This window comes from Chamaea fasciata, unplaced genomic scaffold (genome assembly GCF_029207755.1).
Source record: "Chamaea fasciata isolate MVZ Bird 193981 ecotype frontalis unplaced genomic scaffold, bChaFas1.0.hap1 SCAF_20, whole genome shotgun sequence".
Taxonomy (NCBI): Eukaryota; Metazoa; Chordata; class Aves; order Passeriformes; family Sylviidae; genus Chamaea; species Chamaea fasciata.
Window position 1 is genome coordinate 5,881,563 of NW_027094105.1, and position 17,873 is coordinate 5,899,435.

Genomic DNA, 17,873 nt, shown 5'->3' on the forward strand with positions numbered 1-17,873 from the left:
ATGAACTTCCCAAGCAGGGAACTTGTCCTAGCAGAGGCTCCTGCCAGTTATCACAGTAGCTTGGTGGGGGTTCTGCAGCTGTAACCTTGAATGCTGAACTCCTACAAGCAAGTTTTGCTCTCCATCCTTCTTCCATTCTGATTCTCCGTCTGGCCAGTGGCGCTCTGGGTGCTGTGTCTCTGTGGGAGTGTGCCTGCCATCTCTGTGTGCTGGTGATGCCTATGACCTCTGTGACCCATGAGTTGACCTGGCAAGGGCTATACTCAAAGTGCTTCAGGGCTGTGCATGGACACTTTCTGTATTTTTAGTATATAATGCAGCAGTTCAAGTGTAACTACAGAGAAGTATTTATTCAAAGCACAATTGACTTGAACTTTCACAGATAAAGGACAGCTTCTGAACTGGCTCAAAGGTCATCGGTGTGCCTTCGATGCAGTCATGAGCAGAGGTAAAATGACTGTCACATCTCAGTCTTGCTGCCTGTTTTACTATTTCCACTTTAATCAGACTCCTGCATTATAAAGCTGCTTGAAGTGAGATTTTTTTTTTTCTGTTCATCCTGGTTATATTTTTTTTTTTTAAGTTTTCATCTGTGCCTGTTGCTATAGGAGTTTGTGTGTTTGTGTGGAGTGGGAGCTGCTGTTGGACACCCAGAGTGTTAACTGTAGAAAGTGATCCTGATCCAGGAGATCAGGAATGAAGGCTGTTTAAATTTCTGTGTTTAAATAGCTATTGGTAGTAAATTAACTGTTTTCAGTTGGTACAGCAAGTATATATATAAACATTTTTTAAGAACTGTTTAGTACTTGCATAACATAAGCAATCCTGTAACATCTGAAGGACCCAAGCACTGGATCTGCTTCGAAGGTGCATCATAATAAAGAGGCATCTTGCAGCTTTCACAAGGACTGATCTGCCTTAGACCAGCTCTGTTGGGGTGAGACAGGACATCAGATAGGTCCTGTGACATGGTGGTACCATATGTTTCAGTTTGAAAACTGGTACTTATGTCTTGCAAAACAATTCATTTTCTCTTTGTATCTCTTGTAAGTGAACTTACAAAGCCAGAACAGAGATCACACCTCTCTTCCCCAAGGCCACTGAAGGAGTGCATTCTTTCAGGAGTGGCTTAGCACTTCCCCAGCCTCTCGAGCTGTTATGACAGACTGCTGGGAAAAATAAATATGGAAACACCTATTGAGCACAGGGAAAAGGGTTCATCTCCTCATGGAGAGCAGTGCAGTGTAAAAAGCTGTTCCCCTTCATGTTGCCTTCAAACCCAAGCTTCCTACAGTAATTCTTAGGAGTGAGGGAGAGGAAGAGCTCTTGTAAGACACTGTAATAAACTCTCCTCTGTACTCTGCGAGTTGTTTGTAATCTGCATCTTCTGCCTACTTTTACTGTACCTTTTCAGAAATCTTTGCAATACTTGATATACAGTAGAAATTCCTTAGTGATTCCATGGATTTTCTTAACTAAATGGTGCTGTGCAGGGAAAAGTTTTGAGCTCTGCCTTATTATCCTACACTTGTATGAAGTCTCCTGCCGCTAGTTTTCTGGAATTGAATATTTTCTTTGGACTATGTGGCTTTGCAAGCAGATGCTTTGTCTTCCTCCCCTGTACTCAAGGGAGCTGGATGGAGATATGACAATAAAAGGAAGGTGACAGAATGCTGTGGTTCACTGTTCTTGCTATCCCCACACAAACATTGTCCCATTAAGGGCAGTTATGTAACTTCTGCAGTGTTTAAGGAGATTTAAGTATTTTTGTAGCATTTATCTGTTTATTGTGTCGCAGTTTATTCAACGAACATTTTCAAACTTTGCATGACATGGATCCCAACAGTATTTAACACAGCTAACCTCAAAACATGCAACACTACCAGGCTGTGTCAAAAACTGCACTCATACCCCAAGAATATTTTCAGTCTTTGAATTTCTGCAATCATTTGTTCCAAATCTGTCGTTTATCTGGAGCTTTACTTTCTTCTACTTAACGTGCCTTTAAGACAATGGACATCTCTTGATAAAACAATCAGAAACAGGGAGAACAGTATTCAATACGTCAACACAGAAAAAATCTAGAAGATACAAACCAGAAGGGCATCACATTTTAGAACTTGTATGATAAGAAAAGACTTTTTAAAAGAAAAACCTTGTAATGATTTTAGTGTCCTTTTAAAAATCAGCCTCATTCATCTGAATTTCAGCTCTGTCTATCAGTAAGGATGCATTAGGTGGTTTATTAATCTTGTATCTCTTGAGTCTGCTCCCTGCAGCTGTACCCTCCTGAAGCTAGTGGCATATCCAGATATAGATCCAGAATAGATCAATCCCATCTTCTGAGGTACAGTCTTCAGCAGCACATGCTTATGCTTTAATAGGCACTTTGCTTTGAGAGCCTTCCCCTTTGAGACAGAAGTGGAAAAGGGCCAGTCTCAAATTCTTCAGTGGCACTACTTGTGCTTGAAGGCATTGCAGGCATGGAAAAATAATTCATCCCCTGGCAACAGAGGCTGATTCAGTATGGGGGGAGGATTACTTTGGCAAAAGGAATATTTTTTTTCCATGTAAAAGGCTCCATAAATCCAGATGTTATTCCAGTAAGGTTTGTTCTTTTCTGTAGTATTTACACAATCACTTAGTTTGATAATACTGAGTATCCTCTTGCAGTTTTCAGTCTCATTGATACAGAGGAGTCACCAGAGCAGGGGTTTCTGCTTGCAGGTCTGTGGTGCTCCTATTCATGTTTTTAGGCTATCTCACTCCATTCAAGATTCTTCTAAAAGATCAACTAAATCCATGTAGATGATGTGAAAGTGGCAGTTCAATCAAGTTCAGTACAATCACTGGCTGTGCAGGTGAGTTTCAATTAAATTTTCCTCTTTTAAGGTTTGTTATTAGGTATAAGATAGAAGCTTTGAAATAACATCCTTTCAGGAAAAAAAAAAGGCAAAGCATTGGCTTGTATCTTTTGAGAAGCAATTTAGAATTATTTTTTCTTCTTTTAATTTAAAAAGCTTTAGTGCAAATTTCTTCATATATGTTCATCAAGGCACTTTGATCATGTCCCTTGTAATTATTTCCCTGTTAACAAAACAGGCCATCACACTCCTAATGCTTCTTGTTTACGGTGGCGTCCCAGCAGACACATCTTGAAGGGTGTGCAATTTAAATACAGAATTCCTACCACAGAAATAACACTAGAATTCTTTATTACCATAAGATTTTACTAAATAAAAGTGTAGTCAGGAGCTTGGGTTCTGACAGATTGGTTGGAAGTAGTTCCCTGTGCTACCATTGTATGTTAATGTTTATAGATAATCTTTTACTGTCTCAAGTTTGTCAGCTGAACATAAAAACAATATCATGAGATCATTCTCTCACAGAATAAAGCTGGCACAAATTGGAGTAATATTTCAGTAAGAAATAACTCTCCAGAGTGGCAGACAAGGTGCTGTGCTGTTACTGTTAGTGGCTGCCACAGTGCAGAAAAAAAACTACAGGGTCCACGTGTACCCTGCTTTCTTCCTGTTTTTCAAGATTTTTTGCCTTGTTACAGCACAGTGATGTGAAAGAAGGATTTCTGCATATTTTCCTTTGGCCTTTAACAGATTTCAACTCTGTGGGCCAGGAGTGGAAGTATGTTCTGGAGTTCCTGATCAGAAACATCCTTATTTTTCCACAGCTCAGGCATAGCACTGTGCACAAAAAGGCTGTTTCTGTAAGCAAGGTGTAAAACCACATTGGGTTAAGATGTGTGTCCTGAAGGACATCAGGCATGGGGCTTGTTAGTAAACAGTCAGCACCTTCTTTTCCTCAGCTCCAAAGAAAGGTACAGTGGAGCAGGTGTCCTGCTAAATGCATAGGAAGTCCCTTCTCATCTCTGCAGATGTGAAGCTACATAAAGCCAAAGATGGCAAAACTTACATGAGAGTTTTGTAGAAGCTTTATGGGGAAAAAGCTTTAGGCTGAGCTTGGAAGATCAATGGTAGAACCATGGCAGGAAGCTTAACAAAAAGCCCAGGGCAAGAACAAGAACAAAAATAACCTGAAACAGTAAAAAAATCACCTTAGCTTGTATCGGGTCATGCTCTGTTGTTCAGAGGGTCAGTATAAGAGGAAGGAGATCCTGGCATCCCGAAGAAGGGGAAGGGAACATTCCTGTAAAGCCTGTACTGGCTGGAGTGCCCAGGATAAGTAGTGCAGTGTACTTTAACGAGACTGGATCTGCCCTGGCTTAACTTCCTTCTCCCCTTGCTGAAGTTGAATCATGAAGTTTTGCTGGAGCAGTAGAAAAATCTTCAGTTGAGATTGGAAGATGCTCTTCAGAAGACGAAACCAAGAAAAAGACTTGGTCTTACAGTAGTTTTATCATGCAATAAACATTCCCTGCTTTTCCTGGACAAGAACTACCTTCTTCACCAAATATACTGGTAAGGACTGTGCTTTCTGTATTCCCTTACAGTAATTTTCATAAAAATCATATTTGAGTCCTCTTTGAGGACAGGAAGGTGCACTTTGCATTTATGGGAGAGGCCCTGTCAGTTCCACTTTGGTTTGAGACTGTTTCCTCTCACTACAGAGTCTGGCATCTGCGGGTGACAATTCTGTAACATCTTGCTGAAAACAAACGGTAGGTATCTTCTTAGGTTCCAGGGCAAGCTGTTCTCTGAATCGTTTTCTGAGGAACTGGGAGCTTCAGTGCATCAGGGATAGCCCACGTAACTGGGGGGTTTCCCTCTTACAGTTTGGATTTGGGAGCAGCCTGGAGCAAGATCCTCATGTCTAGCAGTGCTTTCTCAAGATAATGTGCCATGCGGGCTGCGTTTGTGTCAGCACAGCTATTGAAGGCTGAAATTGCAAAGTTGATGTGTTCCTCCATAGGGTTGTAACAGACTCCGTAGCCATCTGGAACCACGGGACCAAAACACATCACACAATCTGTCTTGGCTGGGACCTGTGGAGACAATGTGATTAAAACCTTCTGACCAGTCAGAAAAAAAATGAAACCATCAAATGCAAACAGCTCTGTCAACAGAGGAAACTCATCTCATTAAACTGCTCTAGAAGGGCCTTTGGTCACCCTCACCTCCCACCACACACGTGCTGGACCCTAGCATTTAGTGTTTCCCCTGCATTTGCACAGGAGTGCTTCCCCCCAGGCTAAGCACTGAGAGAATTTCTCAGCCTTATTGCAAAACATTATGGAAACACCAGTAGTAGTAAGTCACAAGTAGAACTATTTTGTAAGAATCAGAGCACAGCACTTAACACAAAGCTGTTCTGGCTGCTGACTTCACTGATCTCACTCGGATTTAGACACCAAACACTCCTGGTGATCCTGGCTTTGGTTATGTTAGTGTTTTAACATGTCTGTGAGGGACAGTGGCAGGCGTAAGATCAGATCTGTAGCTTTATGGGATTGGCAGCCAGCTTAGAAATTTCTGACCCAATGTAGATGAGTTTCTAACAGAAAGGAAATGAAGAGAAGCATAGAGAAGGAAGGCATAAAAAGGAACAGGGAGTACTTGTGGCTCAGATGAGTTGTACCTGGCTGGTTGAGAGATTGAAGTGCATTGCAACAGCATAGGCTGTGTCCATGAAGAGCTCGGGAATGCTCACCACGTCCTCGATCGCCTGCAGCTTCAGCCCCAAGAGGTGCCGGTCTATTGCATTGCCCCGTATGGCCTGGGGGAAAGCAAGGATGGGCACATGAAAGCCAGGCTAGCAGCAGATGAGCAAAACTTTCTTTGGTAAAGAAAAGAACGCTTCTAAAAAGTCTCTAAAGTTAGAAGGAAACTAGATTTTGCCTTTAAGACCAATAGTCTTGTTCGTAAGAACTGTGAAATGAACCCAACAGTGGAAACAATCTTACAGTTCCTGCCCACAGACTCCCTCTGGTTTAAAGGCTCCTCGTGCAGCTTTGGTGTTTATCAGCAACAATGATGGTTAAGAAATTAAGCTATTGTAATACTTGATTCTCTCCTTTAGGCCAGTCACAAGGGACACTTAACACACCAGCTAGAGAGGATTCAGTCTGTGGCCATAGAGCACTGTCAGATCAGTGTCAGACCTTTGCCACACTAATGGCCACACTGCTGTGTCACAAACAAAAGGTGTTCAGGTCTTGTCTTTCCCAGAACTCTCATTTGCTGGGTAAACCCCCAAGCCTGGCTGCACAGAGGACACTCACCATGTCTGTGTACTCCCTGTGGGCCTGTGTGGCTCTCCTCAGCAGGTCTGCTTTCTCCTGGTCCTGAGAACACACAGATCTGTTTAAGTTTTTCTGCAGAAAGGAGAACCTCATTTTGGCTGTTCTCTAAGATGGAGGACATTTCTGCTTTGTGTCTGTATGAAACTCATTTATAATTAACAAGATTTAATTTTTACATCATTTTGTTTAGCAGCATTACTTCATTCTGAATAGAGTTCATCCATCAGTACCCGAACATAGTTTGAGTAGCTAAACAGACTTATGAAGGACTTTTTAGATGGCTCAGAAACACCCACATGATGTTTCCCAGACTTTCAGTACAGGTGATAGAAAAGTCAAATCAAACCCCTGACGTGTAAAGATACTGCAAGCTATGGTTTAGCTCAATATGGGGTGCAGCCCTCAGCTGAAACGAGAGGACACAGGGTTAGCCAAATAAGCAGCTTTTCTCTTTTCTGCATTCCTCTTACTCCACTTCTTTGAGATCCTCACCGATTTGTCAGGGCTGTCCATGGATTGCACAAACTTGAGGGAGGCCACAGAGGTGGAGCGGATGGTGTCGGTGCGGCCCAGGCGGAACATCCTCAGCGACGCGCTCTCGTACGTGGCACAGGAGTGGCCATACATCCTGGGACAGGGAGGAGAAAGCCACACAAGTGAGTCTGCCCTGGGAGAGCCTTGTCTCTGCCACCTTTATCAAGCTCAAGTGTTTGAGTCTGTCAGTGAGGAGGTTGAGGAGTGACCTATGGGTGGTCTTACCTGTAGTACGCCAGCTGCAAGGCCAGCTGGATAAAAGCATCAGGGCTTATCTTCTCTGACTTGGGGAAACCTTTCCCAAATTGATGAAAGACCATGACTTTGATATCCAGATCTTCGACCATTCTACAAGGAAAGAAAGAGGAACTGTTCCTTTGTTGCTCATCCTTCTAACACAAGAGGAATTGATTTGCTTTCACAAGGCTCAGAGGGAACAGGCCATCTGGATCTGACCTATGCAGGGACAGAGAGCTCCAGCACACTTAGATCTCTTTGGGCAGCACCACAGGGGTAGGAATTTTTTGCCACTGCTGAAAATCTTCACCAGATTAGATGGTCATGTGTATGTTTATGCTCCAGTATTCTTAGATGGATCCAGTAAAACCTTGCTCTTTCTTAGCAAGTCAGTAATAACTCCTTTCCAGCACCTCTGACCTTATTCTTGGCAATGCTTTTCAGCTCAGCTCAATGCTCTTGAGCCCAGAAATCACTGGGAAAACTCCCTGTCATCAGTGGGGAAAGCCTCATTTAAACCACTGACAGGCTCCAAAGAGAAACATGAATTACTCCCTCAGTCACCCACCCACTTCTCCACTGCTTCATACTCACATGTTGAGGTTTTGCTTTGCGTTCTCTATGTCATTCTTGATTTCTGGGGTGATGTTAAACCGCAGCTTTTTGGGCATTGGCAGAGGAACCGTGGACGATTTGGCCACCTCAGGTCTCTTCCTGTGCAGAGAAATGGTTCTGTTTGACCAGACCTTTGGCATGAGGCTCAGCTAGGAATGCCAGAGCCTGGATAGAAATGCACAGGCGATCTTCCATAACACCTTGTGACACTGGTCACAGCCTGACAGACCCCTCACAGTTCCAATAAGGGATCTCCAGTGCTGAGGAAAAGCAGGGGCAGGACTCACGTGAACTCCACAATGTGATCCAGAAGAGCAACGATGGGTGGGCCTTCGGAGGGAGCATGCTCGTATACCAGACCACAGGAGCCGTCCTCAGCAATGATGAACTGGGAGAGAAGCACGAGAGGACAGCCTTGAAGGCAGGCAGTGTGCGAGGCAGAAGATACCCAGAGAGACCTCAGTGTCTCCCTGTCTGTATCAGAGCCTGTCCCTGCACACTGAAAGGACAACAGTGGATGCCTTTCAGCAGGTGCAGACCTGAGAGCACTGTTACAATTCTGCAAAATTCCCTGGATAAGGGTGTGCCTGACGTATTGGTGTGCTCAGTGCTTTGGCCATACAAAGAGGTTCAGTGGTTCTGATTTACTGAGATGCACCCACAGTACCCATTGCCACGTGCTGGCTTACCCTTACTTTTCAATCAGCTGGAACATCTAAACTTTATCCCCTTGGTGAAGAGTTCCAAATAGGAACAGAACAGCTGAAAACACTATCAACAGTTCAGCAGGTGTGAGAGGAGTCCTCTAAAGCACCATTGCTACAAGCCGCAAGCCAGGATATGCCAACCATTGAAGGAAGAGCTCCAACAGCAGCTGCTGCTGAAGGATCTTGACAAGACTGAATGGAGAAGAGATCTGAGGGATGCTGTGGGATGGCAGTGCATGTTTCAAAAAACAAAACAAAGTGCCATTGGGCAGCTTCTGGCAGAACCAGGAAAAGTGACAAGCCTGGAGGAGATCCAAGGAACAGACCTCCCATGGTTTGGGCTGCCTCTGAGCAGACGAGGCATTGTTCACCGCAGGCAGAAAATTGATTTATAAGGAACACAAAGACCTGCTGCACTGAATAAACGTGGGCAGAGGCAGGAAAGAAACAAGTCCCCAAGGCAGCAACGAATGCTGGTGACTGCAGGGGGAACCACAGGATCTCACACCATCAGCCACCACTCCTTGTCTCCCTTGTTTTTCCACTCTCTTGACATGAGAGAGACCTTTCCTGCAAAAGGTTTCTGGGATTTTTTTTTTTTACTTTTGTAGTCTCAGGAAACACGTCCAGAGCCACCTCTTCAACACCTTGAGAGCATCAGCTCTTACCTGCAGGGTTTTGTCGAACCATCGGTTGCCGCTGTTGAGGCGGCTGCCACCGCCGTGCAGCATCTGCGCAGCCACGCGGCTCTTGTAGATGTCGTCAGACACCCGGGGCATGGGGGCATCCAGGCACACGGTGCAGATGCTCTTCTCAATGGCACGCACGGATTCCTTGTTGGTCTTATCTGGGAGAGAAATGAAGCGTGAGTAAGAGGGAGTTGTGGCACTGGAAGGAGGGAAATTTGGAAGAGCAGGTTTGAAGGACGCAGTGTTGGGTTCTGTACCTCAGTGGGGGTGTACATAGCTATTCTGTTAAAATTGCAGCCAGCTGGGTTGTTATAGGTGCGAACATGCATTCACCCTCCTTTTTTCACTTTTCTTACATCCTACCCCTTTGCAAGGCAACAAACTCTGGGATTTCACCAAGTTTCACACTTTGAATCTGTACCTTCTAACCCAAAAATTACAATAGATTGCAATGATTGCTTCTTTAAGGTGGAAAGCTCATGTTATCTGTCCAAAACAAGCTTCCAAAAGAAATAACTGAGCAGAGCACAGTGGGGAGGATTGTTGTTCAAGGATCTGCAGTGTTTGTTAGCACTTGTGTGTTAGGGGCTCTGCAGACCTTTCATGAGGTTGTTGTAGGCTTTTGCCCAGCTGTTTCGGTGGTTGGTGGTGAGGATCCCAACAGGTTCTTTGTTTGTTTGGAGGGAGGTGTTCCAAATCTTCTCCAGCTGAATGAAGAGCTGGTCAGCAGTAAGGGGAGATCCATCACTGTTGTAAACATCCAGCTCAAAGAACTGAAGGTGAGAAGAGTGGACAAGGGCAAAGACAAAACATGAGAGAAGATAATTATTGTCCAGCCCCAGAAACCAAGGACAGCTCCTTTGAGAAGGTAAGACTTGGCTGAAGAATTCAGCCTGCAACCTTTGAAGATGCTCAGAATTGAGAGACCCAAGTCCAGCTTTCCTTGCAGGGCATAAATACAGTCCTGGTTTTATGAAGCCATGGTAACAAGTACCAATGAGGAATTCCTGTTTCTGAGACTAAGCTGCAGTGGGAGGGTTTGTTATCCAATTTCTACTTTCAGTTTCCAGTTGCAGACATGGTCTCTGGGCTTTGAGAGACAGGAACTACAGGGACAAGAAACAGAGAAAAACAGTATTTTTCTGCCTCTAGTCTGTTGCTTACATATGGTAATTCTGCCACTGGCCAAAGGCGATAAAGGGAGCAGGAACAAATCCCTGGTGAGGCAAACCTTGTGGGCAGAGACTTTTTTATTCCCTTTCCTCTGGATAACAGCTAGCAAAAGGGACACCTGCACTCAACAAACCTTGAAAGCCCAGCAGCTGCCCTACCTGGAAGTTGTGAACAACTGTGATGTGTCTGGACTGCTTTTTGCCTTTGGCATAGTTGACGATGGAGTCCCGCTTGGGCCCGGGAATGCGGCAGGACGAGAGGATCTGGTAGTACTGGTTCATGCAGAGGGGCTTCCCACCCATGTACTCCACTGGGAGGGTCTCACTGGAGACACAGCAAGGTAAGGAGGAAGGAGAGAGAAAACAGATCAGTGGGAGCAGGCTGTGTGGGAGCTCCCCACACAGGTCACAGGCTCAGCCCTGCAGCTGCATGCACTCACTCATTCACTCACTACAGCAAAACCTAAAGGTGGTGGTGGCATAAAAAAGGTGCTCTCCTTCCCCATTCCTAGCAGCTTTCTTAGTACAGGCTACAAAAAATGTCTGTTTGCTGGCCTTTCATTTGGGAAGGGGGAGAAAACACTGTGCTTTCTGTGACACCAGAGAATCAGATACCTGGACCTACTCCATGGCTAGTTCTGAGTGATGAGTGTCTGACATGCTGATACGATTCATGAACTAGGCAGGGGCTCAGTCACTCCCTTCTGCAGTCATATTCCAACTACCCTGAACTTTGACTGTTGGTGTTGGTAAACGTATTTTTGGACCTTAAATAAGGCATGTCCAGCAGAGATTTGCTCTGGTCACCAAAAGAAAAAGGGTAAGGGAGGAACAAATTTCTCTAGAGCTCGTCCCATCTAGCTGGAAGAGAAACACCAGGAACCCAAAATTAGAGACTCGAATTCCTGCTGCCTGAGCTGTAGCTTGTCCTGTGAGCAAACAGAAGTGCAAAGCTCCATGGGACTGCCCGTTGTGCTCGCTCCCTCCAAGCACATTCCCATACCAATAAACAGCATTAAGGTAAACAGTGTGAAGACAGAAGAGTAAGTTTGCTTTTTCCACTGGAGGGGACTGTGGCAGTGAGCAGTGCTGGGGATTACAGTATCTCTTTTCAAATATGTACTGTCATCTCTCGCCTTTCTGTGTGGAAGGGAGATTTATGGACAAGGCTCAGCCTCTCTGTGACAGTGAGGAAGGTGTGAGCTCTCAGGAGGGTCAGTAACTCACTTGTCAATCATGGCCTTGAAATCCAGGATACCCTCGATCAGCTTGGCAGCAAACCTGGAAAAATACCAAATGTAACAAGCTGAGATCAAGCACAGACTGTGTGGGGCTGAGGGATGAGCTGAGGAGGATTAGCAGAGCTGTTCTCTGCTCCTCAGAAAGCTCAGCCTTTCTGCCAAGCCCCTGTTGTGCCCGTCTCTGATTCACTGATACAGCCACTCTGGGCTGTGATTCGAGATTGCTGGATAGTCCTACCATGTGGCACTTTCTTTTTTTGTATGTCTTACTATACAGCCAAGGAACTCTGGACAGCTTTCAAGAAAGGATTCAGTCATGCATTCATGACCCTTTACCAGCAGTGTTTGCTACTGTTGTGGTACGATTTATCACATCTGAGTTCTGATTCTCAGCATTAAAACAGCACCAAGAGAAAGGGATTTCTGCCCGTCCCTGGCCAGGGGCCACACTGGAGTGTCAAGCCAAGACGCAGCTGTTTTCCTCTACAACCAAGACACCACTGCTGACTGAGTTCCTACCCCAGTGAACATCCTGCTGCTAACGCAACTCCAGAGAACCTTCCTCTGGCATCGAGGGCTTGGAAACAAAGGCAGATGTGCTGCATGTGGACTTTGAGGTGTTGTGTTTAACAGGATCAATGTAAACACTGCCAGTGCCAGCTCCCAGCAGGGCTGTGACAAGCCATATCAAGCTGCTTAGCTGGAAGTGAAAGACTGGCCTTCTCTGACATGGGAGCTCCCACCTGTCTCTGAAGGAAGGAGGCAGGAGGTCACTGGGACAGGAGGTTGTGTTGGCTGAGTGAGGTGGTGCCAACATTTGCAGGCAGTATCCTTTAGATTGGCTCAGCCTGCCCAGCCCTAGGAAAGATCAAAGGACACAACTCCAAGAACCTAAGGGTTCTGTGAAATGAGACATTCTGAAAATGTCAGTTTTCAATGAAAATTTCTCAGCCTTATTGCAAAACATGAGGGAAACACTGGTGAGAGAGTCTGTGTTCCTTTCCAGAAAATGAACAGCCTAGAAGTAGAGTTTGAGCTTGAGGAGATGGGAGAAGTTGGTTGATTTGTTTTTATCCAACAGTTTTGCCAGGTTAAGGAGTAAAAAACCACCACTTTCCAAGTCTGCCTTCTGCTTTTGGAAGCTTTAGTTTCAAGCTGCACTGTCAAACTTCTTTGTGCAGCCACAAACTACCCAAACAAACATTTAGATTGTATTTTACACAGGAGCCTGCCTTCTTACGCAGCTGCTGAATTCCACTGGTTGGGCACTTGCAGTTCTCCAGATTATCTGGAAAACTTAAGAGTAAATAATATGACAGAGAGATTTCAAGACATCTGTGTACTCTTGCGCTGTTGTAAGGCTAATCCTCTGCTCAGGTGTATCGGGGAGTGGGGGGGAGGATTTGTTCCCAGCCTCAATGATCCCCTGGCTGGTATTTTTGATCTGCCAGGGCAGTGCTGACTGGTAACTGTGGCAAAGGTAACTGTGTAAAGGTTGGTGCTAAAGTTTTGCAGGTGGATTCAACACACTCCTAATGGTGGTTAAAAATTAAAGGGAGTCCACGAGGAAGAGAGGGCACGACAGGGTCTGAGTGCAAGGAAAAGCTTGGGAGTGGAAAGGCTGGTCACTGTGAAGTTTCCCAAGCCATGAATCACAATAGGGGACAGTCCCTGTCAGGTTATCCATCCCTATAAACTAGCAAACTCCAGAGGCATTTCTGGGTGATCTCCTTTACATGCCTGGGCTACTTTTTCTGCCTCCTTTAACTACACACACAATCACAGTGCCTCCAATACATCCTCACAAGGTCTCCAGCCAGTGATGGGACCATTTTGTAATGAAGATCTGTTTTTGAGCAAAGACCTAAGTGCAGTTTCTCAGTCCTTGTTTAATACCTGAACCACTAGACTCTTTGGTATTCTCCCCTGATTAAATATTTAGTCTGGTGCAACCAGGAGTTTCCTTACAGCCTGGCAGCCTTGCCCTTACAGCACAGACAGCTCAGACCTGGGGACCACACTGTAATTACTCATTCCCATTCTGTCTTAACACCCTCATCCTTGTTGAGCACAGAAAGCTCATCCCACCTATAACCTAAGGGAAGGCAGAAAAGGATTTTACCTGAGCTGACCTTGTCGATCCAGAAAATCCTGCTTAGGTAAAACCACACCTGGGCTGGAGTGGACCACAACTGGCAGGCGATATTCCAGGTAAGCTGTTTTCAGCCACCAGTCTGAGAGCTGGGATGGAGAAAGAAAATATGCAGGGAACTGCTGCTGTCCAACCCAATGCTGGCTGATGGGTCTCAGCATCCTGCCCCCAGTTCTGTCCCACACTTTGCAAATGAAGTGTTTGGGGTTTGTACTATGCAGGTGGAAGGGGAAAGGAGGATTTGAGCAGGGCATGGGGGGCTTTTGGTGCAGGGCCTGAGCAGAGGGTTTCCTTCAACTTCTTGAGGCAGCTATGTGATGCTGAGAGGTTCAAGCCTTCAGCAGCCAGAGGCAGGGCCAGTGACTCCCTGTTCTGCCATAATCTCTGTGCTCAGCCAAATCCTGGTAAGGAGTTTGCACAGCTTGGGGAGATCAGCAGCAACTGGTCAGGAGGGTGATGCCATTAAAACACAGATGCCAGTGGATGCAGCTGGGGCAGGGAAGATACACATCAGCCCTCCATCCTCCCTCACCAGCGCTGGGGCCGGAGCCCTGACCTACCCAGTTCTCTGTTTTCCTGGCTCTTCTCTCCAGGCCTTTCTGCAGCCTCTCCCCGACGCCTCCTGGCTTGCGGAACTCATCCACCAGCTGCTGCGTGTGGCTCAGCTCCTCGGGGCTGATGATGGGCTGCAGGGCCAGCAGGTACCGATCCAGAGTCTGCTGGAGGGGTGGCACGGGCAGGTGGGGCAGCGCTTCCTGGTGCAGCTGGAATCTGCCTGGGATCTTGTTTAGAGCTGTCTGCTTCAGCAGGCCACAGGGCCTGGCCTGCAAAGCACAGAGCAAATGTCGAGACAAAACTTCCCCCAAGGTGGCAAAGAGCCTGGATCTAGGAGACTCCATCCCAGCCTCTCTCTGGGCACATGGGTGTCCCAGCCTGGGAGCAGAGCCATGGCTGGGTGCTGGAGAAGGGTGCAGGACATCCAGGAAAGCTGTGAAAAAGAAACTCCATCTCCCAGGATACCTATTCTCAGCTTCTCAGAGAAAATGCTGCTGGGATAATGACGCATCTCCCCACTCTCTGGACCCCTTCCAGCTGAGAGTCTCCATGTGATGGACAAAGTCAAACCCTTCCGTCCATGGTAAGTGAGAAGAAAGTTGTGAAAAAAAAATCTTATGTACTATCAGAAACTTTCATTATTTCTTACAAAAGCGTAAGGCTAAAAGGCAGAACCCTTGTGCCAAACCAAACCATCCTTTTGGCTCGGAGAAGGCAGAATTTAGCTAAGTTTGAGACAGGATTAAAATGCCTCTCCTCTGTCTATTCAGGAAACTGGGTGATGCCTAAAGGCTCCTGGGATCCAATGGGGTCGTGTGGGAGCAAAAGCCTTATAAAGCATCAACCACTTCCCTGGCTGGAGAAATATAACAGAGCAAACCCAAGTGCTCCCCAGGAAATCAACTCACCAGTTTTCCCCAGAAAGAGTAACAACATCCTTTTGGATGAATGGGGTTGGACATTCCTCAGCTTGAAGATGTTTCAATAGTACTCTCAAGGTTTCCAATTCCCTCTGCACTTCCCTCTCCCATGGATCTACTGAATCAGACACTCCTGCTGGACTCTGGACTTTGTATTGTGAGTGTACTGAGGATGCAAAGCCACTGAGAACAACATTTCCTTTGACTTCCAAAGCAGTGAGCAAATAGCTATCCCCACACCTCCTCCCAGCAGTCAAGCACAGAGAAGAAAGAGCTAAATCTACAAGGTGACAAAGCCCCCCCCCAGAAACTGGCCTGTTTTGGGGCATTTGGGTCTTTGTGGGACCTGGAGAGAGCTGTGAGACTGAGGTTTGGAGAAAGAATGAAAAAAACAGCAGGAGGAAGAATTACTGAAGCATAAAAAGAAGAGTGGAACTGGGAGGAAAAGAAAGGTGTTGATCACAGCAGCTTGGGCATACTGTACCTTCTCTGCTTGCTTCTGCTTCCTATCCATGGCTGGTAGGACAGAAAAGACCGTAAACCTCTCCCTCCGCCTGTCTGGGTCTCCTCTTCCACCTGACAATGTGCTGCCCATGCAGGGCGTCACCTCATTAGCCAACTGCCACATGACTGCTCCAATCAAAGGGCTCAAGGGCTGGCACAGCCCCGGCAGGGGACAGGAATTATCAAACCATTGGGTTGCAACAACTGCCCTGAAGGTGCCCTCTGGGCGGCTGATCAATACCTGGCTAGGGCCTCTCTCTGACCAAGCTCTGGGCTCCAGCAAGGGCAGAAGAGGGGATGTTGTTCCTTCCTTTGCCTGAACCACGAAACTACTGTGGCTGTTGGGAGAGCTACCTGGACTTAAGGCAGGACAGACCCCAGTTTATGTCCTGGAGGTGGCACCGTGGGCAGAACCTTAACTGCCCTCACTGCCCATGCATGTGTGGTCATTATTGCAAGCTGAGATTCTGGGGAGTTCTGGGTTGTCAACTCTTAAAAAAACCAACCAAAAACTGTCTCCACAGCAAGGCAATGGGAATGCCATGCAGTCACAAGAGATCTCAGCCCCTCCTTCGTGTCTGTCTAATGAACTGAGGGGCAGAGAAGCAGTCTCCATAGCTCGGATAGAGTATGATGATTCCAAAGTGAACAGCTGCAAATTTTCCATCGGATAACAATGAAAATCCCAAAACAAACCCATGGAAGCCACAGTATGTTAAAGTGTGGAATGCATTTGTTATCTTCCCTCTTTTCTGTCCCCTGCTTGTTTGGTTTGGGGTTAAACTCAAGGATTTGGTGGGAAGAGGAACAGTGATCTGAGCTGAGGAGGCAGCTGGCAGCAAACAGAGGGAACAAACATCCCAACCCTCCCCACAAGCAGCAGAAAAAAGAACACCAGTGGAGCAGGGTGTGCAGACAGGGCCAGCCTGTGGGCTGGCACCGCTGCCGAGCCACGTTCCACCACAGCAAAGAACCTTTTCCAGAGACTGCAACGCTGGTGGGAAGGAAAATCCACCTGCTGGGGGCTAGAAGTAATTTCATAGCTGATTCTTAGCACAGCCACAGCACTGAGTGTCAGGATGTCAGAGGTTTGTCTTTTATTTTAAAATCAGAATCTGGAGTGCCCTTTAAGCCCAGAGACAACTGGCCCTGCCTGGTCCCTCAGTAACTGTGAGTGGATCCACACTGTAGCTGCTGTTCTGCTGCTCTGTCTCCTTCTCTCAGGGCCTGAAAGGGACTACAATGAGCAGTTCCCAAACCTGGCAGGGGTCTGGCAGCTCTGCTGTGTGTGCAGCAGGATGGGCATGTTGGGGGCCACCGATGCTATCTGCCTGGGCTTCCCTGGCCAGCAGCCCCAGCTGGACATCCCAGTACAAGAGAGACAAGGCACTGCTGCAGAGGGTCCAGAGGAGGACATAAAGATAATTAAGAGACTTGAATATCTCTCGTATGAGGAGAGTGAGAGGCTGTATGAGTTCATCCTGTTTAATCTGAAGAGGAGGAGGCTGACAGGGAATCTCAACAATCCATATAAATATCATCAAGGTGGGCGGCAAGAGGGTGGTGCCAGACTCTTCAGCGGTGCACAGTGACAGGAGAGGGAGTAATGGCCATAAACTAAAACACAAGAAGTCTGCCCTCGACATGAGGAATAACTTTTTTACATTGAGGATGGCAGAGCACTGTGCCCTAGTGCCCGGGGATGGCGTGGAGTCTCCCTACGTGGAAACATTCCAAACCCACCTGCACACGTTCCTGTGTCACCTGTCCCAGGTGACCCTGCGCTGGCAGGGGGATTGACAGGGTGATCTCCAGAGATCCATCCCTTCCTACCCTGACAATTCTGGGACTGTCATCTCCATCCCGGACAGCTTCACCGTGCACACTGCCGCCAGGCACGGCAAGAAACCAGCGGGCCTGGGGGCCTGACTTGGGCAGGGTCCCTGCCCCGCTCCCGGGGGCGACGGCACGGCCGGGAGCCACCGTCTGCCCTGCCCCGGCTAAAGGCCGGCACGGAGCCGGGCTCGCCGCCCGCCCACCCTGCCCGGTGCCGGGACCCGCCCGGCCGCCACCTCGCGCCCCGTCCCCGGCCGGTCCTGGCGGAGCCGCCCCTGCCGATGTCGCTCTTACCGCAGCCCTGGCCACCAAGGCGAGCATGGCCCCGCGCCCCGGGTCCCGGATCCGCCGCAAGGACACCCCGGCCGCCGCCGCCGCCGCCGCCGCCACCGCCGCTCCACCGCCCCGGGGCGGGGCCGCCGCGCCTCCATCTTGGAGTGGGGCGAGTCCCGCGTGGCCATCTTTGAGAAGGGCAGTGATGCTTTGAGTGGCGG

At 47.5% G+C, this 17,873-nt stretch overlaps 1 protein-coding gene across 3 annotated transcripts; it reads right to left on the reverse strand.

Annotated features, from left to right (window-relative positions):
- Positions 1-1,764: 1,764 nt before the first annotated feature.
- On the reverse strand, positions 1,765-17,840 carry CRAT (carnitine O-acetyltransferase). 3 transcript variants are annotated; one of them, XM_066201611.1, is made up of 15 exons: positions 17,674-17,840; positions 15,524-15,626; positions 14,125-14,388; positions 13,535-13,653; positions 11,399-11,452; positions 10,331-10,496; positions 9,598-9,772; positions 8,979-9,157; positions 7,891-7,991; positions 7,583-7,702; positions 6,977-7,099; positions 6,710-6,845; positions 6,197-6,259; positions 5,554-5,691; positions 1,765-4,960 (listed from the first exon to the last, which is right to left on the reverse strand). In XM_066201611.1, exons 1-15 carry the CDS (start codon positions 17,838-17,840, stop codon positions 4,745-4,747), a joined length of 2,124 nt encoding a protein of 707 aa, XP_066057708.1. In that variant the 3' UTR covers positions 1,765-4,744. The 3 variants fall into 3 exon arrangements, with proteins under 3 accessions (XP_066057708.1, XP_066057710.1, XP_066057709.1); XM_066201613.1 differs by having other exon boundaries at positions 15,524-15,615; positions 17,674-17,723; XM_066201612.1 differs by lacking the exons at positions 15,524-15,626; positions 17,674-17,840 and adding an exon at positions 15,028-15,496.
- Between the last annotated feature and the right edge of the window lie 33 nt (positions 17,841-17,873).